Source organism: Phaenicophaeus curvirostris, chromosome 1, assembly GCF_032191515.1.
Source record: "Phaenicophaeus curvirostris isolate KB17595 chromosome 1, BPBGC_Pcur_1.0, whole genome shotgun sequence".
In the NCBI taxonomy this organism is placed as follows: Eukaryota; Metazoa; Chordata; class Aves; order Cuculiformes; family Cuculidae; genus Phaenicophaeus; species Phaenicophaeus curvirostris.
The window spans coordinates 80,387,280-80,414,795 of NC_091392.1; the positions used below are offsets into that span (position 1 = coordinate 80,387,280).

Below are 27,516 nucleotides of genomic sequence, written 5' to 3' on the forward strand. Positions count from 1 at the left end.
TTAAATACCTTATGTATATGTATTTAGCCCTAATTTGGGTGATGACCCTCTTCATTAAGTTGGATAGCTTTGACGGGTACTGTTTGCACATATAAATGGATCACGGTTTGTTTGTGCCCAAGTTATTGGATAGAGATATGATTTTTTGAGGTTATCTGTTGGAAGTTTTTGTGATGCTTCAGTTTATCTAGGCATGAAATATGCTTTCTTACACTCGTTGGTCTGACCTCCTAGGGACTTGTCCCTTCTTTCACCACAAATGTTAATCTGGCACAAAGAAATCAATCATATTGACAAGAAAGGTGTTTTGTGTGGACTTGAGTAGGAACATAGGCAGCATGCATGAAACATATCCACTATCTGCCTGCGGTATTTATTTTGAACTCCACAGTTTCTTGTAACACTGGTTTGAAAGGTTATTTCATTTCCCTCTTAAATTAAGAGACTGAAAGGTCATGCAGTATTTTTGTAATGGTGCTTGTTTATAGAAAGTAACAGGAGTTGGATGCTGTTTTAAATTTGTGTCTTTGGATATAAATACTAAAACTAGCTTTTCTGATTCAAAACATGGAGATACAGATATCTATTTTGAAGTAATCCTTCATTGGCTGCTTATTTCACAAGAAAGAAAACTTAATAGTACCAAAAAGAGAGAGATATTCCATGCTGATACACTATGTAAAAAAAGGAAGTCTGTCACATTAGCTTTCAAGTAACGGAGAGAAAGAGATAGGAATTGTCATGTACAATAATAACTTGAGTCTTTTTTTTTTTTTTTAAATTGGTGCTGGTTAATGGGATACCCCGAAATCTCCTTCTCTGTTATAAAGGGTTTATAATGTTGTCTGTCCCATATGATAAGAATAGAGAGATCATAAAGCCAGGTGTGTAACAGACCTTTAAAGAGAGTTGTCTCTACAGAAAGCAATCACGTATGGGGCTCAGTGTAACAGCTCGCCACCTGAAAAATTACAATCTGAATGTGGATTTCTTACACAAATATGAAATGTTAGAGTTGCTGTAGGTGTAACAGGAAACAAGCAAAACCAAAACAACCCCACCCTTCGAACAATAAAGCCAGTGAAAAGAAAGTACCACTACAAAATGACTAATAGATATGATCACACCTAAAATGCACTTCTGTGGCTTTCTTCAACAAGGGTAATTTGGTGTCTTGTTTTATTCTTGAGTCCACCCCTTTTTGTTCTTTTCTATTTATATGAGGGGGAAAGGATTGCCTTAGTAGAATAACACACTACTGCAGTCTGGCTGGTGCCCTCTTAGGAAAAGAGAGCATATCAGGCACTACATTAAATGGTGCTGCTTTTGATAGCACCCCCAGAAAATTGTGCAGGATGTAGAGATAACTTTTTTGAATGTTAATTGCTTGAAAACTGTCCACTGATCAAAAATCACCACCAGCACCATCCAAATCTGTACTTGTTTCTCCCATGAAGCATGAACCTCCGTGTCTTATCTCATGTCTCCAGTCTTTCTGACTCCAGAGCTACTTTGGTGTTTCCTGCTGGCACTACTGCATTTTCAATCTCCTTTTTTTACAGATTTCTTTACAGTTTTCCCCCTACTGTTGGTCTGCTGGACAGGATTGTAAATATACTTGGGTTTGCTGTTTTGGTTTTGTTTTGATGGTGTTTATTCCCTGATCTGCTGTTGGCTTACCTGGAAGTGATTAATTCTAAAGATGAAGCTGTGAAGGTGCCAGTCTTTCTTATTGTGAGGGGCTGACCAGTGTTGTCTGTCTGCGAAGAGCTCTGTCTAACAGGTGTGTCTCATGACATGGAAACGAAGTCACCTGGGCCCCAGCAGTTACCTCATTCCAGAGTAAATTTTTTGGAATTGGTGAAACCTATAATAAAATCCTGCACAGACAAGTAATTTTGATTTTTAGATCTACTAATTTGCTCTTACATAGTCATTAAAACCAAAACAATTAGACTAATACTTAAAAGTTGTTGGCTTTCTTTTTTTAAACTGATACTGAAATGGATCAGAAATATTTCACAGCAATATGCTAATATGTTACTGTTTGAGGGGGAGAAAGGGAAATCTTTAGAGAGGAAAGCACATATGACTTCCCTTAAGTGCTCAGAAGTGCACGCCACTTCTAACAACACCTGTTTTTCCCTAGGCATGTGAGAAAGTTCTGAAGATTCAGAAAATAGTCTACATCTGTATCCATACATTTTTGTTTTATTTTTTACTCTTTGCAATTACATCATTGGGGAGAGGAATAGGAAAGAATTGCAGAAATTAAGCTGTTCTACAGTGGAGTTTTATGTGGGTTTTTTTCTGTTATGACCTCTTAGCCTTTGCCTGTTTTAAGAAAAAAGATCTTCTGGGGCTGTCTAAAGTGATTCTTTTTTGGTTGAGTAACTGTCTTTCAGTTATTTAGCAAATTCATCTTTCTCAGTGTGACGTTTTACAGCTGTAATTCTGCATTTTCGGTCTTAATTATTTTATCTTTTTCAAGAACTGATTTTCTAATACTGAAAAAAAGAAAATACTTTTTCTGACTACAGACAAAACACCACCCTGAAATCTTCATTTTAAGAGGGAAACAAAACCCCTTAAACCCACAGACTTCAGTCTTTTATCCTAGTCATCCCCACACCCCCAAAAGAAAGAAAGTCTAACCAGATTTTTCTGTGAGCAGTAGATCCAGTAACACCTGGGTTTAGAAAGATTTCTATCTATCCCTCCACCCCAGCAGCAGTCCCTCTGGCTTCTTTCTGTATGTTCCTGTGCCCTGTGTGCATGCATACACACCCCACTCCTGACTTTTTTTCTCGCTGCTACTTGCCATCATTCAAATGCACCCACGGCTCCTTATATTCCTTCACCCAGTGTTATCCCTTGCTCCTGCCTGTGTCTCCTGTGCACTCCTGCTAGTTCTGGCAGCTACAGAAAGTCTTCCTGTGCAGCTTATTCCAGGTGCTTCTCTTGTCAGGTAGGTCAAATATAGGGGAGTGCGAGGCAATCGCATCTTCACAAGCCATCCATTCATAAAAGAAAATCTGTGAAAAGTAAAAATGTTTTTGTGATCCCTGCTTTCCTGAATGGTAAGCTAAGAGGTACAAGAATCATTGTGTATGGAGTTAAAGGTGGATACTAAACAGATACAACCAGAATGATCAGAGGGCTTTGCTTCCCTCTGAGAAGATGACATTGTGTGATTAGGCCAACTATTTTCCACCACCACTTTTTAAAACCTACCTGTTAGAGTCATTTTCCTTAAGAGTTAAGAAAGGAAGGAAGAGGACAAGTTCATAACTGAGTGCATAATATAACTTAGAGCAGACTTTTGGGCTTATTTAGAAATTGCTAGTTTCAGTGATTTTTTTTCTTGATATTTAGAAAGTAAGTTTAATTTTTTTGTTGCTAACTAAATTTCTCTCAGTTAAAATTGGTTTTTGCCTGCTGTCAACATGTTGGGGAAAATACCCTTCTGGAAAGCGGAGCTATTGAAGAAATGAAAAAGGCAATTGAGTTATTGAAAGACATACAGCTTCATAAAAATATGGTGTTCTAGACCTGAATAGTTTTGGTAACTTTCTGTAAGGGAAGCAGATGGGTGAAGATTTTATCTGTGTCAAGTTTTTTAGTGTTGCATAACATGTGGTGGGAAAGACTCTATAGCAGATAAATGTGATTGTAAAAGCTTTGTGTAAAGCAGGATGACATGAGGTTTAGTTGCTTTGGGGGAAGTAAGAAATAGCTAGAGGACCTAACATCTTTATATCAAAGTAGTATTTCAAACAGTTCCAAGAAAACTGCTTTTGTCATTTGGATGGTGAGAGAGAATACAATGTAAATAAGAAAAGATGTTAATTAGTGTCACTGACAGTATTAAAGTGTTGAGATTCAGACCTCAATGGTCTAAAATTTGGAATGAGTGAAAGGGAAACATTCTTGGCATGTTTCTAAATCTGTAAGAAATGCGTAAATTTTTTGTCTTTCCCTGTAGTCTGACTATCATGTCTCTACACCTGGCACTACAGAAGAATTAAAATTTAAAGATTATATGTCAGAAAAGCACATTGATATGCATGGATGCTCAGCTTCCTGCTTGCAGGGGTCTGGATAGTGGAAGAGCACTGTAGGCAGTGGGGGGGGGGGGAACAAAGGAGACCTCTTTGTTTTGTTTTGTTTGGGTTGTTGATTTTCTTACTTTTTTTGGTCACCTCTTCAGACAGGACCTAGATAGGCTCTCTTTGGAGTTGGTGAGCCTCTGCATCAAAACTAGTAAGCAGCATGACAGCGCTGGCAGTAGCACTCAGTAAATATGTGGCAGAACCGTAAATTCATGAGAGAGCCTCTACAGCAAATTTTACGGGGATGATGTATAGTTTGTTACCTGCTAGCCCTGGGACTTATTAGCCCTAGCTACTCCAGTGATGGGTTCATTAGAATAAAGAAGAAGAGCGCAGAAGTTGATGACTAATGCCCTTGGTTTGTCAGTGAGAGAAAGGAATGAACAGTTTTTTATGTCAGAATGTAATAATTTTAAAATTAAATTGGTGCATAGAAGAGATGGGTTTGTTTTTTCCAGCTCTCGCTCCACTCTTATCAGAGTGAACAGTTGCTTTTTGTGGGACTAATTAAACAAAACTGAATTGCAGACAGCTCTCCTGTGAGTAGAGTACCCGAGATAGGTTGGCCTGCTAAGGCAGCTCTTGAATTAATTTTCTCTTCCTTTACCCTGCAGCAGCAGTTCTAATTAATAAGTTAACACATTATTGGCTGAAGGGAAGTGCACTTACAAGGTCCCCCAGGAAGTGTTTGTGCTAATGAGATGGGTTTTGAGGCCACTGTAGGAAAACATACTTTCAGCAACTGTCAGAAAGCTAGGAAGCTCTTGTGAGGAGGTAAATTCTTAAGTTTGTGCTCAAGCGCTGATTTTTGTAGTTTCTGTTTTCAAGCATCAGTTCATGTCTGTCTGCCAGATGATTAGTTCAGGATTTGATGAGACACTAAACATTCTGTGTCCCTCATTTAGAAGAGTTTCTTTTTCATTATTTGCGTATAATGTGTACAATATATGGTATTGTGTAAGGTATAAAATGTTGTGTTCTGTGTATGTCTTTATATTTCTGTGAGATAAAAACACTTAGTACCCTCAAGCAGTGAAGAGGAACCAGTCTATGATGAAAACCCTATTTCAATACCATACGAACATGTTGCAGGCCAGTGCAAAAGAGGAATAGTGTCCCAATTAAAACTGCTAGAGAAGCCTACATCAGCAGAATTAATTAGATTATTTGGACACAGAGTTAGGGTGAATTTCTTGGTTCTTCCCCAAAACATGCTTCTGAAATGAAATGCTGGAAAGGTGGAGTTTCAAAATATATGTAGTTGGCTGTTTGCAATACACACACAGTCATTAGGTCACAAGTCTCTTCCTATTTCTAGACTTTAAAAATATGTATGAGTAGCCTAGATGGATTGATGGAGCAGCTCATCAGTACTGCTTCCAGGACTTGAGATGGCAAATGCAGAATTAGGTCAGGACCACAAGCCTGCTGAAAGCAAAGGATGAGCAGCTTTAGTGCTTTAGTTAAGAAGCACATAGACGACTCTGCAGTCAACAGTTCTACTGGGGCACCCTCCTTCCAAGCTCCCTCATCTCCTGTTGCTGGCTTTGCAGGCTCCTCCTCTCTTGCTAGAGGCCTTTCATCTACACTGACTGTCATGATGGTGTTTGCCTGAAAAATGTCCCGCAGAACTACAGTTTTACTTCTCATTGACTTTTTCAGACTTTCATTGAAGGTAGGGTTTGAAGTGTCATTGCTAGACTTGTTATTTGTTACATATGCTTTCTGGAAACACATGGCAATCATGGCTTAAAGAAGCGGCAAAAAAGAAAACATTATGGTTTTAAAAGACAGTATTGTATTCCACAGCTCATGGTTCCTGTTTACTTTCTCAGGTAATTAGAACCAGGCTTGCGTTCTGATAGGAATATTTGAATGAGTATTCATGGTAAAAATCCAGCTTAATTTTCCAGGTTTTCTTTGCAAATGTTTCTGTTAGGTTTGCAGGAGTAAGCTTCTTGCAAGTGACCTTGTAATCTTCTGGTAGAACCAGAGCTACCTGCCTTCCTTGTAATGTGTTTGGTGTGATGTTACACAGTTGTCTTTTGGTCTGTCATCCTGCTTCATCTGATAGCACATGGGATTCATGCTGTAAGTGTTTTGGCCACTTGCTAATATTTCCAGTTGTCACAAGTCTGAGCCGTTTAATTCTTGGGATTTCCTGGATGCTCAAGCTGTAAGTATCTGTAGATGGAGAGAAACATGTTGTGTCCTGCACTTGGGGCACAACAACCTTGTGCAGTGCCACAGGCTTGGGGAAGAGTGGCTGGAAAGCTGCCTGGAGGAGAAAGACCTCGGGATGTTGGTTGACAGCCAACTGAACATGACTCAGAAGTGTGCCCAGGTGGCCACGAAGGCCAAAAGCATCTTGGCCTGCATCAGAAATGGCATAGCCAGCAGGCCTAGGGAGGTGATTCTGTCGCTGTACTTGGCACTGGTGAGACTGCACCTCGAATAGTGTTCAGTTCTGGGCCTCTCACCACAAGAAGTATGGTGAGGCTCTGGAGCGAGTCCAGAGAAGAGTGACGTAACTTGTGAAGGGGCTGGAGAACAGGTGCTACATGGAGCAGCTGAGAGAGGTAGGGTTGTTTAGCCTGGAGAAGAGGAGGCTGAGGGGAGACCTTATTGCTTTCTACAACTACCTGAAAGGAGGTTGCGGAGAGGAGGGAGCTGGCCTCTTCTCCCAAGTGTCAGGGGACAGGACAAGGGGGAATGGCCTCAAGCTGTGCCAGGGGAGGTTCAGATTGGACACTAGGAAAAAAATTTTTCACGAAAAGGGTCATCAGGTACTGGCACAGGCTGCCTAAAAGGTGATTGGGTCACCATCCCTCGAGGTATTAAGAAGATGGTTAGATTAGATACTTAAGGATATGGTTTAGTGGCAAATAGGTATGGCTGGACTCAATGATTATCTTTTCCAACCTGGTTATTCTATGACTTTGCATGAAGTATTCTAATTTGCTTTATGCAAACCTGTTATATGTTTTCTCTGACCTGATGAGCATCAAAAGCAAGGTTCAGAAGACGAGCCTTTTACATTTTTAATCCTTCGTGAAGGACGATGTGATGGTAATTGCAGTATAACAACTTCCTGGTTTGTTTTTCTTATACTGAAGGAAAAAAAAAAGCCTGATAAGAGTATAGCTCCCAGGTATTTTTAACTGAAAATGGACCTGGTATAGCAGAAGAAGGAAAATAACTAAAAATTCAGTAGAATGCAGATATGAGCATCCCATAAGGGCATTTTCAACAATGTGTAGACTAATCAGAGAGCTTTTACCCTTAGATCATATGAATTTCCAGCTTTTAATGTTGTATTGTCATTGGATGCCAAAACATTTTGGCAGTGTATGTGAAATTGCCTTCTAGCATACAATGTCATGGTTCAACAACATTGCCTTGTTGTGCTTGTAAGGGCTGGAATTGAGGAGTATCAAAATAAGTGATAAGTTTCTGCTTTTTCTGTTTGTTGATAACTATAATGTCAGTGTTGCTGTGATTGCATCAGAATAGGGGTTTTCTTATCACAGAATCACAGAATAATCAGGTTGGAAGAGACCCACCGGATCACCGAGTCCAACCGTTCCTAGCAAACACTAAACCATATCCCTCAGCACCTCGTCCACCCGTGCCTTAAACACCTCCAGGGAAGGTGACTCAACCACCTCCCTGGGCAGCCTGTTCCAGTGCCCAATGACCCTTTCTGTAAAGAATTTTTTCCTAACGTCTAGCCTAAACCTCCCCTGGCGGAGCTTGAGGCCATTCCCTCTTGTCCTGTCCCCTGTCACTTGGGAGAAGAGGCCAGCACCCTCCTCTCTACAACGTCCTTTCAGGTAGTTGTAGAGAGCAATGAGGTCACCCCTCAGCCTCCTCTTCTCCAGGCTAAACAACCCCAGCTCTCTCAGCCGCTCCTCATAAGGCCTGTTCTCCAGCCCTTTCACCAGCTTTGTTGCTCTTCTCTGGACTCTCTCCAGAGCCTCAACATCCTTCTTGTGGTGAGGGGCCCAGAACTGAACACAGTATTCGAGGAGTAAAAAGACCAAGGAGAGATCCCAAGAAAGGTTCAAGCCTGGTTACATGGGAGTATTCCCTCGGAAAGGTTAGGAATCATTTTTCTGTACTAGAAATGCCCGACTCGTATCTAGATGCTAGTAAGGAGGTGTGTTCCTCCAGAATGTAAGTGGTATAAGAAAAAGCAGGAGGAAAGAAAATCGTGGTACACTTCTTCAGAATAAACAGTACAAACTCTGCACCTACTTCTTTTAGTAGTGTTACCACACGTAATTGAATATGTTCTTCAGATGAAAACTTAAATGTCCACTCCATTTTATGCTTCTGTCCCATTTTTTGCTACTTAAAACTCTGGCCACTAATTATGGGGATTGCATAGTGTATCTCTTTAATGCATTTCTTCATTTTGCAGGCAGAATCAATCTGTTCCAAATTACTTAGCAAGCAAAACGAAGGCATATCTACACTAAAAATATTTGATCGTTCTTCTGAGGAGACGTTATAGCAACCTTCTAGTACCTGAAGGGGGCCTACAAGAAAGGGGAGGGACTGTTTACAAAGGCTTCTAAGTGATAGGACTAGGGGCAATGGAAATAAACTGGAGAGGGGCAGATTTAGGCTAGACATAAGGAAGAAGTCTTTACCATGAGAGTGGTGAGGCACTGGCACAGGTTGCCCAGGGAAGCTGTGGCTGCCCCATCCCTGGAGATGCTGAAGGCCAGATTGGATGGGGCCTTGGGCAGCCTGATCTAGTGGAGGGCCTTCCTGTTGAAGAATTGGATTAGCTTTATGAAATTAAGGCAGATAGTGGAAATGATCAGGGAAGCATCAGGCATTTCTCTGTGCTTTCTGAAAAACATGTTTGGGATAGTGGTTGATCCTTCCTGGCTTAGGCTGTGGATGTACATCCCGCTACAGAATTTGTCCTGCTGGTGGAAGAGTTTGCTGCCCTGAGCCTGCCCATAGCTTCTCAGCGTGGTCTTTCATCCAGATGCTGCTGTATCCTCAGTCTAGGTAACTGAATTGCCTATGTGCATGTGCCTTACTTTCCTGTTGATTTAATCCTTCAGTTTCATTGTATGTCCCTACTTAGCCTTCTTATTTTGGGTGAGAGGAGTTTAGAGGTGCAAGAGAGCTTAATACAGTTTTATCTCTTGTATTCGTATGCATTGAGAATATAGTATTGAAATGAATTAATTTCACAGTTGTGTTTGAAATGGGTTTGCAAAGACTATATATAAGAGTAAAATATTTTACATTTTCTTCACTGATTGCCTAGGAGATGGTGATGAGTGTGGGGTCCTCCAGAGGGACACTGGTGGACTAGACTGAAACATGAATGTGAAAATTCTTGTACCCTGCCCTGGAAATTGTGCACAGGAGGTCGTAGATGTCACCTGAAGGGAGTTCTGCTTCTGTGAAGCTGGAGTGTTAATTGTTTAGAGATGTACAGGATGGGATTTCTAAAGTACCCCAGGCTTAAGGTGTTCTTATCAGTTTTTAAAATCAGAACTGCAACCAGACTAGAAGGTATTAGGTTAAAGGAAAGTATTTGCTTGTGTATTTTACCGAGAGCTTGTACATAAAATATTATCTGTTAAAATTCTAGGGGAAAACAGTTATAATTCTCTTGATATTTTAAATTTATGTTATCATGATTTTATTTTTTTGGTGTTTTTCTTTTCGTGTAAAGAATTCTTTTAGTTCATAAATATTAATCTATCTTTGGATTTGAATGCTAGTATTACTTGATAAAGAAATAACAGGTGGAAGAGATCCTGGTTGTGATTAAAGATGTGATTTTAAAGTTGATCTTTTCATCATTTTACTGTTAATTTTTATGACAAGCAAGTTTATGCTGTCTGAAATGCATATTATCCTGAAACAAGAGCTTTTTATTGTCATTGTTAGTATAAAACTATGTAGAGTGTCTATGAATTTTTGTGTATGCGTTCCATTTCAGAGCTCAGTAGCCCCTTTCGTAATGCCTTCTTTAACTTGTTTATTTGTTTCCTTTTTCTTTATCTTCCCAAAGTATTTCACAGGCCTCTTAAGCAGAATAAGAATAGAACAAAGGTGAATGTATTTAAATTGGATTTATGTTTTCTTCAAGCAGTAGAAAACTTCTTAGTGTGATAAGTTTTTATAGTAATTGTGTCTCTGATTTCTATAATACTTTAAATAGTTGTATTTAGGAAATAGGAATACACAGCACAGATGAAATTTAATTTCTGTGGAAGCTGTTTGGTTTCTGTCTTTTTTTCCTTCCCACCTTCCTTCTCTGCTGTTCCCTTCTGCATTTCCTTCCCAGCCAACAAAACAAGAGTGGAGTTGCTGATGTTTTAAATGTCAATCACCATCAAGATTTTTAAGGCAAATTTGTGTGATTATATGCCTAGTGCAGGGAAGATTATTCAAGTTAGTATGTGCTTAGCGCTATCTAGTATGTAGCCAATTTGCATGTTGCTGAAACCCTAGAGATGTCTCCTGAAGGAATAACATTACTCCTTATCCTCATCTCTCACTTTGTCATCATCTCTGGTGTCTCTTTTTAACGAAGCTAATGATACCAGTACAGCAGCTTGAAGGAACTGAAGAGCTTACTGGGGGATAATAGGGCGTAGTGATTTTTGCTGTCATATCGCTTGTTCCAATCAAGCCTAGGTTGATAATGTAGAGGCTGAAGGTAGTTGCCACCAAAGAGCTGTCAGGTTGTGTCAGTCCAATTACACCTGCAGCACCGTACCTAGTACCCAGGTTGGTGACTTTATTAGCAAGGCCAGAAACACGGAGACCTGCCTGCTTTTCAGCCCCACGTGGGTGGTTGTGAAACACCCTGTAGGTGGGAAGCGCATGCTCCTGTCAACTATGTGCAGTAATTTAATAAATAACGGCTCAAGGCAGAATTCAGGACCCCTCTTCTCACCCACCAAAACCAGAACTTTGCATTTCCTAACGCAGATGGCTCTAAAATATTACTGCTTCACAGCAGCCATCCAATTTTTCTCCCCTTCCAGTTTTTGGTTTGTTAGCACCTCGGTTCCCCAGTCCTTTCCCCCTGTTCCTTATTAGGCTGAGGAAGCTCATTTGTTGCAACTCAGCCACTGCTTCTATGCGGACACACTTCTTGTGACTGCCATTCTGCAAGGCTGCCAGTGCGGCCTATGGAGTATGTTAGGAGGGGAAAAAAGCCCCGCTGGTTTTGCTGATTGGGAGTGAGCTATTGCCTTGTAATGACTTGCTGGAAACAAAGGATATGGAGTGCGTGTTACTGGTAATACTCATCTTAATGAGGTGCCAGAAATACATACTGTTGTATTTGAGCCCAAAGCCATTTTCATGTGACGGTACCTTATATCTGATGAGAAAAATTACTCAAGTTCAAGGATGATGGCTGATGGTGCAGTCTAATGAAGTAGTCCTGAACCTCTCCAGAGAAGGGCTCGTTTAAATAAGGTCACAGTTCACCTTACGCATTGTCATATGAATAGATGGTTGTCCAAAAGCTGGGCATGTCTAACAGCGTCTATTGTACTCAAAGATATATTCTCACTACGAGTGCTGGATACCAATCACATTTCACAGAATCACAGAATAACCAGGTTGGAAGAGACCCACCGGATCACCGAGTCCAACCGTTCCTACCAAACACTAAACCATATCCCTCAGCACCTCGTCCACCCGTGCCTTAAACACCTCCAGGGAAGGTGACTCAACCACCTCCCTGGGCAGCCTGTTCCAGTGCCCAATGACCCTTTCTGTAAAGAATTTTTTCCTAACGTCTAGCCTAAACCTCCCCTGGCGGAGCTTAAAGCCATTCCCTCTTGTCCTGTCCCCTGTCACTTGGGAGAAGAGTATTTAAAATACTTCTAAAAAAATCAGGGGAAAACAGCAAGATGGTCAGAATGCTTCATAAAAATGTGGCTTCTCTTGTGCATGGGAATGGTGTCTTTGGTGCAGGTTTGGTATTCCTAGGAGCTTTGGACTTGGTTGCTTCTGTCCCATAGGACAAACGTAACAAATTTGTCATAAAGACTTAGATATTCTCCAAGCCTGCTGTAAACTAAAATTATTCAAGTCTGGTGGCATTTAGAGTTTGGGGATGGGGTTGGTAAAAATGTTTACAGAATTAGCATGTCATTATCCGTGATGCAGGAGCATATTGTGCCATTCTGGCTTCACTGTTTGACTGGTAGGTTTCAGCTATAAATTGTATTACAGTAGTCTTTTGTAAGCTGCTTAGTTGGTGCATTTAATTAGAAGCAAATACATACCTGACTTGAGATAGAGATAAGAAAGAAAAGATAGTATGTCCTACTTTTGAGTGCAAAATATCAAGAAATAGAAAATTTTGTGTAGTGTAGAATTGGAACACTAGAGTGACAAGTAAAGGAACGTATGTGTTTTTCTTGGGAGCAGAACAAAATAGAAGCTTTAAAGATAATGCATTTTTTTCCAGAAGCTAAGGTGAAAGAGCAGTAATGACTGCAGTCTCTTTGTACTCAGTATCATTGGCAGAAGGCACCTTCAAGTTTCTTGCTTTAATATACTCTTCTGTTATATTTTAACAGAAAATACTTGGAAAATAAGAATGTTTTTGTCCCGTGCTAGACCACTTCAGTTACTCACCTCTGTGCAAAAATGATGCATGCAGTGTGGGGGTGTTTTCTCTTAAATATACAGATAATTACTCCCTTCCTTGGAAGAGGAAAACTGGGAGGCTGGTGTTCATAGTGTACCCTATCCTTGAAGGAGTAGTGGTGTGCGTTAGTCCCTTATTCTTTCACACTGGGAGGGGGATGTTCATCCTCACTGTTCAGTGGCAGCTTGGGTACATGTGAACACATGTACACCCACACAGTTAAGAAGATTGGAAGAAGCACTTGTGTAAATGATAATTGTGTGGCCCTGTTTTGAGCAGGTTGTTGGTCCAGATGACTTCCAGGGTCCTCTCCATGCTAAGTTTTTCCATGATTCTGAATAAAATATCTATAAGAATTAATTCCAGTTCTGAGGAACCTGGGTACAGGTAATTAGTTTCTACATCACAAGAACCTGGAAAAACTGTCTTCAGTAATGTTTGTGCTGCATTTTTGTGATGGCTAATGAGCATGTGTTTGTATATATACATAAAATATATGGGTATACTCTTTAATTTTGTTTATGAACCTGGAGACAGGCGGTGACCCAGTTTGCACAGAAATGATACCATTGCTGTGGCAGAAGATCAGTAGAATTCTGTTTAATGGCACTCCTTATAATAAAAACAATAGCTTAATAATTATCATAATAATGAACCATGAAAAGTAACTTTTAAGGATTTCTTTATAGTGAAACTTTTTGCCATTGGAGTATTTTTCTGATGGCTCAAAAGAGTGAAACTGGAAGGGATGGATGAACTGCTAATTGATCAAATCCTGTCTTGGTTTGAAATCTGCTGAGGCTGGTAATGATGAAGACCACAAATCAGCAGGTAGCAGTCAGACTTGTACAAAATCAGCTGGTGTTTTTCCCAATTGCATATGGTGACGTAGAGCCCTGCAGTTGTTGTTAAATGGGTGCTAAGAAATAGCCACAGACCTAAGTAAGGATTTCAGTTGACATCTCTCGGCCCTCTCAGCATCAGTTGGCAGCCTGGAAATAGGACTCCTATGTTGTTTCCCCACATAATTCGCTGAACTCAGTGCACTATGTTTATTTCCTACAGCTAAACAGAAGGTTTTGTTCAACAGTATTTGCAGTGTGAAACTTATTTTCACAAAAGCTATGTTCAAGCAGAACTGTAGCACTAAGTGTATTTGAGAATTCATTTTCTTCCCTGTACTCTATTAGGCAAGCGGTGGTTAAAGGCTCCCTTCCACATCCTTTTGCTTTGACACTGTTTGGGGACACGTTGTACTGGACTGACTGGAACACGCATTCAATCTTGGCCTGTAGCAAGTACTCTGGGGAGGACCTGCGTGAAATACATTCCAACATCTTCTCTCCCATGGATATCCATGCTTTCAGCCAAAAGCGGCAGCCAAATGGTAAGCTGTCTTGCTTTCTTTTTTTAACTGCAAGTTGGAACTGATTTGCAAAATTCTTAATTAATCTTTCTGTATGGCAGTGGGTGGCTTCATTCACGTCATGATGCAGTTTTTCCAATGCAGAGATTAGGAAAAGAGCCAAAGAGAAACCAAATATTCTCTACATTGTTTTTTTTTAAGTGCAAAAAACCATCTGTTTTTCTGCCTGCTACATTTATCCTGTTGTCCTATTCCTTTTCATGTGCCATAACTTTAGGCAACATAGTATTTTTGTGTTTTCCAAGTAGTAGTTCCTGAATGGAAAGTAGTGTTAATTTGGCAGATGATATTAAACAAGACTGGCACTCTAATAACTGCTGTTTTAACCATTGTGTTAATTTACTGTGTTTGCATTTTAGTTTTGTATATACAACATACTATATAGTCAGCACTGACATGCTGAACAGTTTGTGAAAATGAGAAGGGCAGAGCTGAAACAAGGCTCTTGTTTAGAGCTAAGTGCTGCTTCCACAAGAAAGGAAACATACAGCATCTCCATGCATTTTCGTACCATAAATACCTCACTACTCAACACTTGGAGTTAATTTTTCCTTGTTCTGTGTTTATCATTTTCTTCTTTAATCTATGTTGCTGCCATCAATTCTACCACTCGGACGCTGTATGTGTCTTAACACATGAGATGAGGTCATTCGTTATCAGGAGTATTAATCTGTGTGATTTATGTTTAACAGCTACAAACCCATGTGGAATTAATAATGGTGGCTGCTCCCACTTGTGTTTGATGTCTCCTACCAAGCCCTCTTATCAGTGTGCATGCCCTACTGGTGTGAAACTTCTTGAAAATGGAAAGACCTGCAAAGATGGTAGGCTTTGTTTTTAAAAATCCTTTTAGATTAAGCGCAAAATAGATTTTGGAGGGAAAAGGGGTTCTTTCAGCTTCACTATATAATGCATAATAGGAGGGCATCTGCATGCTTTTACAATGCAGATGGGATTGGAAAATGCCCTCTACTTTTCAAATAAGAGCCTCATGGCTGAAAAGCAGGTTACCTCCAGTTATAAAATTTAGGTTGTAATTCTGTCTCTGTCAGTAACTCTCTGCAAGATTTTGGGGGGCTCATTTGTTCCCTTTTCTTAAAGAAAATGATACTTACCTACTCTTTTGTCTCTGCAATGTTTCTAATGTTGTTTTTCATTAATTAGTGTTTGGATAATAGGATTGTACAATGAAAGCAGTTCTTTTTTTTTTAAAAAAAAGTGATGTTGGTTTATTATATGCATAGATACCTGGATTCTTTCAGTTCAAATGCATAAAGTTAGGCACCTACGTATGCACACAGGAACTAAGAAGAATGGTGTGGGTTTTAGAGGTGTTGAGAATGTTTCAGCCTTAAAGTCCAAGATGCGATCAAGACTTGGGGCTGCTAGGGCTCACGCCAATCGGCTTGTAGTGAGTGTCTCAGTGTGGGCTAGTGTGTGTGATTTTCGGTTGTTATATTTTGTAAGTACAGGTCTTGTGATGTTGTGCTGTGATTGCTGTAGTGCATTAACAGGATCAAAATAAACACTGGAAGATAATTACCTCACTTATAAATAACCATCCTTTATGCAGGTAAATGGAGGAAGAAGCAGAAAAATACAGCAGAATTTACTGTAAATAGGCTGAGTAAAATATATACATCAATAATTTTTGTTAAACTGTAGTTTTATATTTTAACTTTTTCTAGGCTTGTCAGTTGCTGTTCAGTGTTTTATTTAATTTCATGCTCTTTCATACTTTCTGCTGATTATTTTTGTGTGGCTATTTGTGTCTGTGTGAGCCTTGCTAAAATAAATTGCTGCTTCTATGTGAGAAGCTCCAAAGCAGCTCCTGAGCCTTGCAGGATTGTAAGAATTTACCAAAACATGCACAAGAGATTTTTCTCCCATTTCTGCCACTACAATGAAAAGCAATAGTACTTCTCCGGGTTAGCCATGTTTAGGCAGAACGTGACAGAAATTCACATGCTTTTTTAAAAGTACTTGATGGGCACAGATTAACTCCTTTGTGGCAGTAGATAGCTAAAGAAATTGTTAGGAAATCTAGGTGTGTTTCTAAAAGCAGAGCTGCACAAAAAGTCCATGTGGGGATGGGAAGTGATGAAGGTTTGGTCACCTGCCAAGCAGAGGCAGAAAGGCAGCAGAGGCTGAAGAATTGAGAACAACAGCTGGAACAAGCACTGGATGGATCCAGAGAAAAAAATTGCTTCCCTTTGACTTATTGCTGATCAGAAAAGGGCCAGGGGCTTCAGGCAAGAGGTCCTTAATCTTTTTATTCCCTGCATGCTGGTTTCCAAGGAACAGGTAGTTGTGTCACTTAGCTACCTACTTCCCTGCTCGTGTTCAACCCCATGTCCTCAGGGAGACAATCTGCTGTGCGGGTTAACTGCCCTGTGCTGAAGCGCTGAACGACACCTTTCTAATTTATAGAATCGAATCATAGAATGATTTGGGTTGGAAGGGACCTTAAAGATCATGCAATTCCAACCCTCCTGCCGTGGGCAGGGACACCTTTCACTAGGTTACGTTGCCCGAAGCCTTATCCAGCCTCATCACAGGGTGGTGCATCTGTGACTTCTCTGGGCAATCAGTGCCTCACTCACCCCTACAGTAAAAAATTTCTCCCTAATATCTACTCCAAATCTCCCCTCTTTCAGCTTAAAACTGTTCCCCCTCATCCTGTCCCTGCACTCCATGATAAAGAGCCCCTCCCCAACTTTCCTGTAGCCCCCTTTAGGTACTGAAAGGCTGCTATAAGATCTCCCCAGAGCCTTCTCTAGGCTGAACAATCCCAGCTCTCTCACCCTGTACTCATATCACAGAATCACAGAATAACCAGGTTGGAAGAGACCCACCGGATCATCGAGTCCAACCGTTCCCATCAAACACTAAACCATATCCCTCAGCACCTCATCCACCCGTGCCTTAAACACCTCCAGGGAAGATGACTCAACCACCTCCCTGGGCAGCCTGTTCCAGTGCCCAATGACCCTTTCTGTAAAGAATTTTTTCCTAACGTCTAGCCTAAACCTCCCCTGGCGGAGCTTGAGGCCATTCCCTCTTGTCCTGTCCCCTGTCACGTGGGAGAAGAGGCCAGCACCCTCCTCTCTACAACGTCCTTTCAGGTAGTTGTAGAGAGCAATGAGGTCTCCCCTCAGCCTCCTCTTCTCCAGGCTAAACAACCCCAGCCTGTTCTCCAGCCCCTTCACCAGCTTTGTTGCTCTTCTCTGGACTCGCTCCAGAGCCTCAACATCCTTCTTATGGTGAGGGGCCCAGAACTGAACACAGGATTTGAGGAGCAGTCTCACCAGTGCCGAGTACAGAGGGAGGATAACCTCCCTGGACCTGCTGGTCACGCCGTTTCTGATACAAGCCAAGATGCCATTGGCCTTCTTGGCCACCTGGGCACACTGCTGGCTCATATTCAGTCGGCTGTCAACCAACACCCCCAGGTCCCTCTCCTCCAGGCAGCTTTCTAGACAGACTTCTCCTAGTCTGTAGCACTGCATAGGGTTGTTGTGCCCCAAGTGCAGGACCCGGCATTTGGCCTTGTTAAACCTCATGCCATTGGACTCTGCCCAGCAGTCCAGCCTGTTCAGATCCCTTTGGAGAGCCTCCATAGTCTCCATCAGATCGACACTTCCACCCAGCTTAGTGTCGTCCGCAAACTTGCTAAGGGTGCACTCGATGCCTTCATCCAGATCATTGATGAAGGCATTGAACAGGGCTGGACCCAGCACTGAGCCCTGGGGAACCCCACTTGTCACTGGCCTCCAGCTGGATTTCACACCATTTCCCACCACTCTCTGGGCCCGGCCATCCAACCAGTTTTCCACCCAGGAGAGTGTGCGCCTGTCCAGGCCAGAGGCTGCCAGTTTCTCAAGCAGAACGCTGTGAGAAACTGTGTCAAAGGCTTGGGAGGTGATCCAGCCCTCTGATTATCTTTGTAGCCTCCTTTGGACTCGCTCTAACAGATCCATGACTTTCCTGTGCTGAGGACTCCAGAACTGAATGCACTACTTCAGGTCAAGGTTCACGAGAGCAGAGGGGGACAATCGCCTCCCTTGCCCTGCTGGTCACACTTCTTTTGATGCAGCCCAGTATTGTATTGGCTTTCTGGGCTGCAAGCACACATTGCTGGCTCATGTTGAGCTTCTCATCCACCAGCACCCCCAAGTCCTTCTCTTCACGGCTGCTCTCAATCCATTCATTGTCCAGCCTGTAATTGTGTTTAAGATTTCCCTGACCCAGGTGCAGGACCTTGCACTTGGCCTTGTTGAACTTCACGAGGTTTGTTCAGGCACACTTCTTGAGCTTGTGGGGGTCCCTCTGGATGGCATCCGTTCCCTCCAGCATGTCAACTGCTCCTCACAATGTGGTATCATTGAGTGTGCCCTCAATCCCACTGGCTGTGTCTGCTTGTATGAAAGTAAATTACCAAAGACAGATAGAGGAATGGTATTAAAAAAAACCAACCCCAAAACATTATTAAAAGAACTTCAACTTCTTATGCAGAGATCCTCAAAATTGTCAGTTCACGTTTGCAGCCGCTCCTTATATCTCAGAATTCATAGCTGTTGCTCCTTTCACAATTGTATGTTTCCAGTCAACCTCAAAGTATATTTGAGTTACAAAATGTAGCTCCCATTGTAACAGAGATTTTGTTAACCATTTTATTACAGCATCTAGTCTGTTGGAATGCAAAAAGAACACTTATTTATCAATATAGTATTGCGTTTTTAACTACCATTCTTTCCAAAACAGTCTCCCCCTCCCTTCTTAAGAAGAAAAACAGAGGGGAAAGCAGGCAGAAAATTGAGTCTGTGTTTATTTAGGTCAGTGAGTATTGCATAGCACTGCTTCTTGGACTTTGAAACGAGTTAGCACATAACCCAGGTGAAACAACCTACGCATCGGATCCATTGTTTTCACTTAACTTCAGTGATCGCTGTGCAGGGGAAACTTCTGGGAGGAGTGTGAAGGAGCTTCACATTCAGCGTTTGGAGTTGAGCTTACCCCAAAATAATGAAATATTTTTGACTCCCTTTTCACTCCTCTCAGTGAAGAGAGGTGTGGATTGGTAGGCTTAAGCCTTTTGTGAGTGACCTGTAACTTTCCAGGAACTCTTCAAGGCAGAGATTCACTGGAATTTCTTCTCCTAGTTGCGAAGGCTGCCACTATTGATTCTGGGAAGGGTGGAGGGCATGACAGTCAGACAGAGCCAGAATAGCCACAGACCAGATTTTGAGATGTAAATCCAGATGTGTTTGTGTGTTCACTTCCTTTCTTAGGCTGTTCAGTGACACTGGGGAAGTAAATTTATTTTCTTTCATGGGTACAGAGTGGGGGAGATGGTTCTGGTCTCTTGGGTTGTTTTTTTTTTTCTCTTTGTACTTGCCTGTTTATCTGCTGTGAAAGTAGAACTGAACCCTGAGAACTGAACATTTCTATTTTGGATGACTTCAGTCTATATCTACTGTGCTACAACAGACTGACACACCAAGTGATTAAATCTCCATTTGCAATTAGAACAACATTGGGAAAGGAAGGAGGGGAAATGACTTGTAGGTGAAGAAAGGTGAAAAATGAGGTGAAGTTTCTCTTCTGTAAGACTGTTCTGTTTTCTAGCAGTAGGCTAAAATCACACTGGTTCCTAAACCAAATTGTTTCATGCTGAAAGGAGCCTCTTTGAGGAGAAAACTTCATTTCGTGCTGTGGTGATGAGAGCACTGGCCTGGACTGGAAAGATTTTTGACGGGTGAATTTTGAGTATGCTTGTGGTGTTTGCAGTGCTTTGGCATTGACAGATGATCCTTGCAGCCAAAGGTGAGGCTGGCTGACCCTCCCTGAGCAGTTTCCATGACAACCGAGCATTTTTGAATAATCTTGGTTTATAGGAAGTCTTTTTTTCCCCTCTCCTTTCTCCCAGTTTTAGTTTCTCGGATTTTTTGTAGGTTCTTTTTTCATCACACGTTAGAAAAGTTGTTTTTCCATTTCTTGTGAGAGCTATGAATATAATATACGCCTCCCCACCTTCAATTTAGAAACACTTTTCCGTATTGTTTCAGAGAAGGGTGATTACTGGAAATAGAAGTAGCTAATTTTCTAATAACTGGTAATACTAGCTGGTTGTTCATGTCTTAATTTCTGTTGCCCCTACAAAACAAAACAGTTGTATAACTATGTTTAAATAACCTATTTTATAGTCATTTTTATAAGAAAATTTAGGTTTGTCTTATGAGTTTGTCATTGGAGTTACATTCTTATTAGTGCTTGATCTCTGTCCATGTGCCCAGCTTCTGTCTTTGCCTGTAGTGAATTTTACTTTCTCCCCTGCATCTGCTACTACCAATATGGATGTATGATTGTACTGAGAAAACCAATGATAACTTGAGCTGAGCAAGGAGATGCAAGTTTCCTCATGAAGAAAAAGCACTGTTTCAGACTTCCGTTTCAGCCTTGCTTTTAGCATTCCATTATTTTCCAGGAAAAGTGTCTTTATTTTGCCCATGGGTGCATGGAAGTGCAAATTTCTGATTACTGCCCTAAGGCTAAATCCTGGTTTGGCTGCACAGATTAAGATGTTAATTTAACCCTAATTCTTTCATTTATGTACAGGAAAGGAGAAATACAGGATTAATTTACAGATACATGGAGTTTTGCCTTTGTAGTTTAAAGGTTGAGCTTGTCTGGGTGAAAAAACCTTTTGTTTGTGTCATAGTATGAGGGGCTCTCTGACAATAGCAACTTTACAATTGGGGTAAGACATCTAAGAAAGAAATATTTTTGTCAAATATGTGGTAATTCTGTTGAGCATGTATTAATAATCTTGTTTTCTCAGATACAGAGAATGCATTCTACATGTTCTAGATCTAGTGCTTCTTATATATGAGTTCCTGAGCATGTGGTAGTGTAGCTGTACCAGCTTCGGCAACTATGGGCCGCTTAAAGTTCAGTAGCTTACAGATAAGATGTAACTAATTGTCAAGGTTAGCGTTAGACATCGGACTTTAGAACTCTGCTATTGCTTGTATCTGCATGCTTGCTCTGTTTCTCCTTTTCTCTGCCTTCCCTTGACTTCAGCTAGCACATAGCTTTAAATTATATTTATTTTTTAGTAGTGATGTTTTGAGGAAAGTATTAGTTCCAGGACTAATGTAATGCATCATCTGTGAGCTTGTAATCCCGGCTTTCAAAGTACTTAATAAAAGTAGGCTAAAGCTCTCAAAGTTAAGAGTCAGGAGTAAAGCTTTTATATACATATTTAGACATCTTAAGTAAGGGACTTGATATTAGAAAAATTGCTAGCTATCCTGACTACCCTGACTTAAGGCATGTTTAGAGAGAATCTTGAACTTAGTCCCCAATTTAAATAGTTTGGGAGGGTTTTTTAAAAAGAAGTAAGTTATGGGTTGCTAAAATAGCTTAGGATTGTGTGGGAGATCCGCAGGTCGGGGTGAGGAGAAGGACCTGACTTTAAATACGGGACAGCCATATGCTTACTCTGTGCGCAAGTTTTTTCATGTGACCTTTGCACAGAGTGGTTTGAAGGCTGTGAGCATACAGCCTGGCGTAGCTGAAGGTCTGTGCCCTCAAACCCAGCACTGTATTCAAGATGCACTTGTGTCTACAGCCACGTTTATGTTGAGTGCAGTGGAGATTGCCAGTAGCTGGAGGGAAGTCAGCAGTGTGAGCGATAAAATTCTGCTCCTAAGTCCATTGTTTGTTGGTCTAGGCCACTTGATTCTTACATGTGCAGTTCAAGGTGTCTAGAGGGAAAACTGCCTATGCTTGCTGAGGTCTGCATCTTTTGAAAGCATTTGAGCCAGTTGTGCATTGAGGTGTTTTAAAACTATTACCCATGGCTCATTCCACCCTCCCAGTGAGTGGTGATAAATTGGAACAAGTTGTGCTGGCATGCAACCTGCATTATCTTTACCTGCCTTTTCATTCTTTTTTTGAAATACTATTCTGTACCCCTGGTTTGCTCCATCACACTCATTAGAGGCACGGTTCCTCATGGAGAGGCAGAGTGAAGAAGTCTGGGCATCCTACATTCAGATGTTAGCTGTTGCATCATGACTGGTCTTTGAAACAGAAATGCACTAAATCTCTTATGTCCTTGCAGACTTGAGTACCTTGAGCAGTCTTCTGACTGAGTGGTGATTAGTGCCTGGACAGGTAAACTTTGTACAGCTGATATTTGTCACGAGAGCAAATTGTTTTGGTTTTGAGAACGACTTTTTGTCCTTGACTGCTATCAAAGTGGTAATGGGATCAGTTCCGTAAATGTGCCCAGCTCTTGCGTTTGCTATTTTTGCTATTGTCAGGACGAGCCTGAAGGCATTCAGGGTGATCTTTTTTCCTACCTGCTTTGAGGGTGACATGCTTCTCTGCAATGAAGTTTTTTTCCTGAACAGAAGGACTGGTGATCTCACTCAGCAGATGAGGTGTTGGTTTGCAGATGAGTGGGTGATAGTTTTAAAGTAAGCCTTAAACTTTTTATTGCTTGATTGGAGGGGTGAGGGGTGGTGTTTTGGTGGGGGCTGGAATTTTAGCAAAGCCCTCAGATAAAAGCTATGAAATTCTTAGCTCGGGGATTCAGGCTGAAATATGGGTTTGCTGAAAACCAGTCGTTTCCAAGAGTTGAGTTGAAGCTTAGATGCAGTGCATTGTTTGACCAAACAACAGCATTGCAACCCAAAATGATACTGAAGCTGTTGAAATGAGACCTTTTTGAGAGGAATTGGAAGGACCGTTGGTCAGTTTCAAGGGTGAGTGTCAGCAAAGGCATGGCTGTACTCAGTTGAGTCTTTCTGAGGACCTGGCATTGGTTCTTCAGAATGGCTGTTAATTTCAGCTAGAGCATGCAGATTATTTTTAAATTATGGCTTACATTTTCTCAGTATATGGTAGCCTACATATAGCTTTCTAACTGTTTAGAAATTTGAGATTAGTATGTTTACTCAACCTTTATTTTACTAAATAAAGAAAAAAAGGTGTTATTGTTTGTGATTTTAAATATAATTTTCATAGTTTTGTTTAAAATGAAAGTTGGATAAATGACCATGAGGTTGGAAGGAAAGTGCTGGAGGTTTCTTTCTTACTTGAATCTAAGTAGTTGGGGTTAGTTACATATTAATGCTTTATATGACCATAATGCAGCTGAATGCTTGGATCTTGATGCTGAATTCTTAGATATATTTAGTAGCGATAAATACAGATGTACATGTAGACTGCTGTGACAAGATTCGTTGCTTTTGTAATTATAAAAAATTCTCAGTAATATGCCTTTTTTCCACTTACTGTGTCCCATGCTTTACATTATTTTGAAGGATGCATAGACACGTAATTACAGGTTCCTCCTTCCCGATATTAATGCCTAAGAGTTATTCTCTAGAAGAACAATTGAGTAGTGTTTACATGTGTTTCTGAACATGAGGTGTTTTAGGACAGATGATCCATAAACTGATCTTAATCTATTCTGGACTACCAATCAGGAGCACTCGTAATGATGTTCTCAACTTCAGTTGTTGAAGGGTGCTGTTTCTTGCAGCACTGTGGAAGTGTCTTAGGTGTTTTTAATGTCTTCAACTTGCTGTAAATGAAGCAATGGCTGCTTTGGCATCTCTCCAGATTTTGGAATACCGTGAGGTTTCATCTAGCACCAACAGTTACTGAGTTTTTAAAAAATACATTTGTCCTCAGACACCAAATTTTTTTTTTTCATCAATGATCTACTTGCTTTAGGTGTTCCTCTTTTAGTCTTCAAGCCCTTATTTATACCTCTACAAGATCAAGTTGTGGACAGAATGTAGCTTGATGATGTGTCTTTTTCACTGCAATCTTGATGCATATATTTTCCTAAACCTTCTCTGGTCCCTCCTTTGATCCTCCCCCTTCTGTCCTCATACCTATATCAGTCCCTTTCCCCTCACCGTATGAGGAGAGCCATTGCAGTGCACTTTCCCTGCATTTAGGATGCACATTTTTTCACCTTAGCTCAGGCTTCCCTGAGGCCTGAGCTGCTCTTATCTCCCTGAGACTCCAAACTGATAAGCCAATTTAATTGGAATGGGGTGTGGTGGTTGTTTATCCTTCATTACCCTGAAATCTAGTGACATTGAATAGAAAATGAAATGAGAATGAATTAGTATAGACAATAAGTACATCTGTTATTGATCAGTTGCCCAGCACGTGTACTGTTAAACAGCTTGTGTTCCTCTGCGTGAAAACATCTTCCACAGTGCAAGCTGTGTTTAGTTATTTATTGTGATTCTGGCTTTTGACCTAAAAGCCAGCAAGGCGTTGGTATGCTTCAGCTCAAACTGACTTTATAAGACACACTGTTATTTATCTTCATGTATTCAATAAGTTGGTTCTCCACAAATACAGGAGAAGCCCTATACCAACAACGGCAAACAGTCATTAAATTATTTATATAATTAATTTTTCATCCAAGAGGCTGCAGGCCATCTGTTGATTTGCATAAAATAGCAGCATAGTCACTGCATATCTATTTCAGTATCTTTGGAAAGAATTATAGGGATCAAAAATATGTCTAACTTAATACATTTTGGACGAGGAAATGACCACTGAGTTTTCTCTATCAACACATCTCACTTGCTCTGTGGAAGAATAACCTCATATTTGCAGCCTTTGAATGAAACTCACTGCTGATGCCCATCAGTTTGGTTAGGTCTGGTGAAATCAAGGTAGCTACATTACCTTGTACCACCTCGTGCAGAATTGGGTTCACCGCTTATAGGCTTTCTGTACAGTGTAAGAAAACCATTCTGTAAGGTGGTTGTGGTTTTGCCTTATTCGTGTAGGTGCCACTGAACTGCTCCTTCTAGCCCGCCGGACAGATCTGAGGCGAATTTCCTTAGACACCCCAGATTTTACTGACATCGTTTTGCCACTGGAGGACATCCGTCATGCCATTGCCATTGACTTTGACCCTCTGGAAGGGTACATCTATTGGACCGATGATGAAGTTAGAGCCATCCGCCGCTCATTCATCGATGGGTCAGGTAGTCAGTTTGTTGTCACAGCACAGATCGCGCATCCTGATGGCATTGCTGTGGACTGGGTCGCCCGAAATCTGTATTGGACTGACACTGGCACAGACCGTATTGAAGTTACGAGGCTTAATGGAACCATGAGAAAAATCTTGATATCAGAAGACCTGGAAGAACCCAGAGCTATTGTGCTGGATCCTATGGTTGGGTAAGCAGCCGTTCATGGGCATTTAAAAAACATTAGTCATATAAAGAAGATACCTCTGTCTGCCTGTATGCAGATGTGAACTATCTGTCTATGCAGATGCAACGTTAAACTCCTGAGTCCTCAAAATGAGAATACTGGGATTCTTGCGAAGTAAAGGCTCTGAGGCACAGGAACTACTGCTCCCCTTTGGCTGCCTGGCTAGTGATCTTATCTGTCTTTAGGTTTTATTCTCCTGTTTAAAAAAAGTGTGTTGCGGGGATACTGTGTTGACCTGTTTCTTTACTGTAGCTAATAGCACTAGTTATGTTATCTGGTTGAGAGGATGATAAGAGTTTTGTATGAAGGGGCAGTGTGTTTAGATACTGATACTTTCTGAATGGTTTGGGCTTCTTTACTGAAGTAAGGGAATGTATTTAGCTTAGAAACGTGCTTTTCTGTGTGTGGTGTGGTTTCGGGGAACGGTAGTCCAGAAGAAGCTGTGTCAGTATTGAAAGTTTAGGTTAACAAGAGTTCTTAAGATTTTGTTTCCTTTGCAGGTACATGTACTGGACTGACTGGGGAGAAATCCCAAAGATCGAGAGGGCAGCATTAGATGGCTCAGACAGAATTGTGCTGGTGAATACCTCGCTTGGCTGGCCAAATGGACTGGCGTTGGATTATGAAGAAAGCAAAATATACTGGGGAGATGCCAAAACAGACAAAATAGAGGTTTGTAATTGCACTTGCTTTTTTAACTCCATGGAGTTAGAGAATGTATGTACTCTACTTTTCTAGGTATTTAAATTCTGATGCAGCCCAAAAAGGACAATAGGACAATGGTTGATTTGTGCTATGAAAAAAAAGAATTATTCTGTCTTTGGGCAATTTACTCACTGTTCTTCCTCCTTTTTTCTGTTTGTAAAATGGACACAAAAGCCATGTAGTAGAGCCCTCATTTTAAGACAGTGTGATAAGGATTTGTTAAATAAGGTATTTCTTAGATCATCAGGAAAAAAGCTTTTACTGGGAGTAATGTTTGCAGGTTAAAAAAAATCTTCCTCTTTTTGCACTGCTCAGCTTAAACATTAGTCGAACATATTCTAAAGAAATAGATCTCCTTTCATGTATAATTATTTTACTTCCACAAATCCTCTATACTTGGCATCTCCCTTGTTTTATAAGGGTGCCAGTGAGCGGATAGATTTCCCTTTTTCTGGTATGTTCTGCCAAAGATTTTTAATTGAAAACAAAAATACTGTTCTCTCCCACATTGAAAATCTTCTGTTTCTTTTGTTATGTAACATTTATGGAATAAATCTGATATTTATTATCTTTCTGCCAGTCTCTGAGAAAGTAGTGTAGTTTAGTATTTGTTCCATTCACCATCAAAAAACAGATTATCAGGAAGCGGGGGAACCGGCTACTACCTTGTGCATAATAGCACTATTTGCCTTTGCTATATGTCCTGGTAGATTTACCTTTTCTTTTGATGAGTTATAGCTTTTCTTAGTGAATCCTTAACCATTGCAAATAATTTTCAGCACGTATCGTATTAGGCATAATATCTTCTAGCCTTATGAAATGATTTGATTTATTTATAATTACAAATAAGTCCATGTGAAGTCATAGTCTTGTGCTGAAAGGTCACATAACTGTTTGTTCTCCTTCAGAGTCAAGGTAGCTCCAGTCCTCCAAGGTAAATGGCTTTGAAGCACTCCCAGGGAGAGCCTTGGGATGCATGGTTTTTTTGGTCCTAAAACCAAGATTTATAGTCTGTAATTCGTCTAACATTATATCAGCTCTGAGAAAAGAAGGGAAAAGTCTTAGCTGTGCTTAGAGATTTATTTATAACAGATTGAGCATTTCAGCCCTGATACTGTCTTGGACTTGAATGTATTTTGCAAAAGGAAAGTTAGGCATTCTCCACTCCCATGCTTGCCAAAACACTTGAGTTTTTCTCATGTGCTTCAGTCTTACTCAGATCATGGTTCCATGTTGATTAATAATGAGTATGTACAGTGCTGGATCAGTTTGTGTTGGAAGTTTTCATCTAGATTGGGCATGAGCTTGCTGCTGAATATCTATTAAACTGGCTAGAACACATGATATAACGTTTA

General features: G+C 40.8%; 1 protein-coding gene across 2 annotated transcripts in view; it reads left to right on the top strand.

Moving 5' to 3' along the window:
* Positions 1 to 27,516, top strand: part of LRP6 (LDL receptor related protein 6) — a 704,489-nt gene that overhangs the window by 52,891 nt on the left and 624,082 nt on the right. For both annotated transcript variants that reach the window (XR_011337960.1, XM_069863528.1), the window contains exons 4-7: positions 13,956 to 14,152; positions 14,884 to 15,015; positions 25,024 to 25,420; positions 25,957 to 26,128. Coding sequence is in view for 1 of the 2 variants with exons in the window: in XM_069863528.1 (XP_069719629.1) it covers positions 13,956 to 14,152; positions 14,884 to 15,015; positions 25,024 to 25,420; positions 25,957 to 26,128 (898 nt within the window). In the remaining variant the exon portion in view is untranslated. The remainder of the gene's footprint in view (positions 1 to 13,955; positions 14,153 to 14,883; positions 15,016 to 25,023; positions 25,421 to 25,956; positions 26,129 to 27,516) is intronic.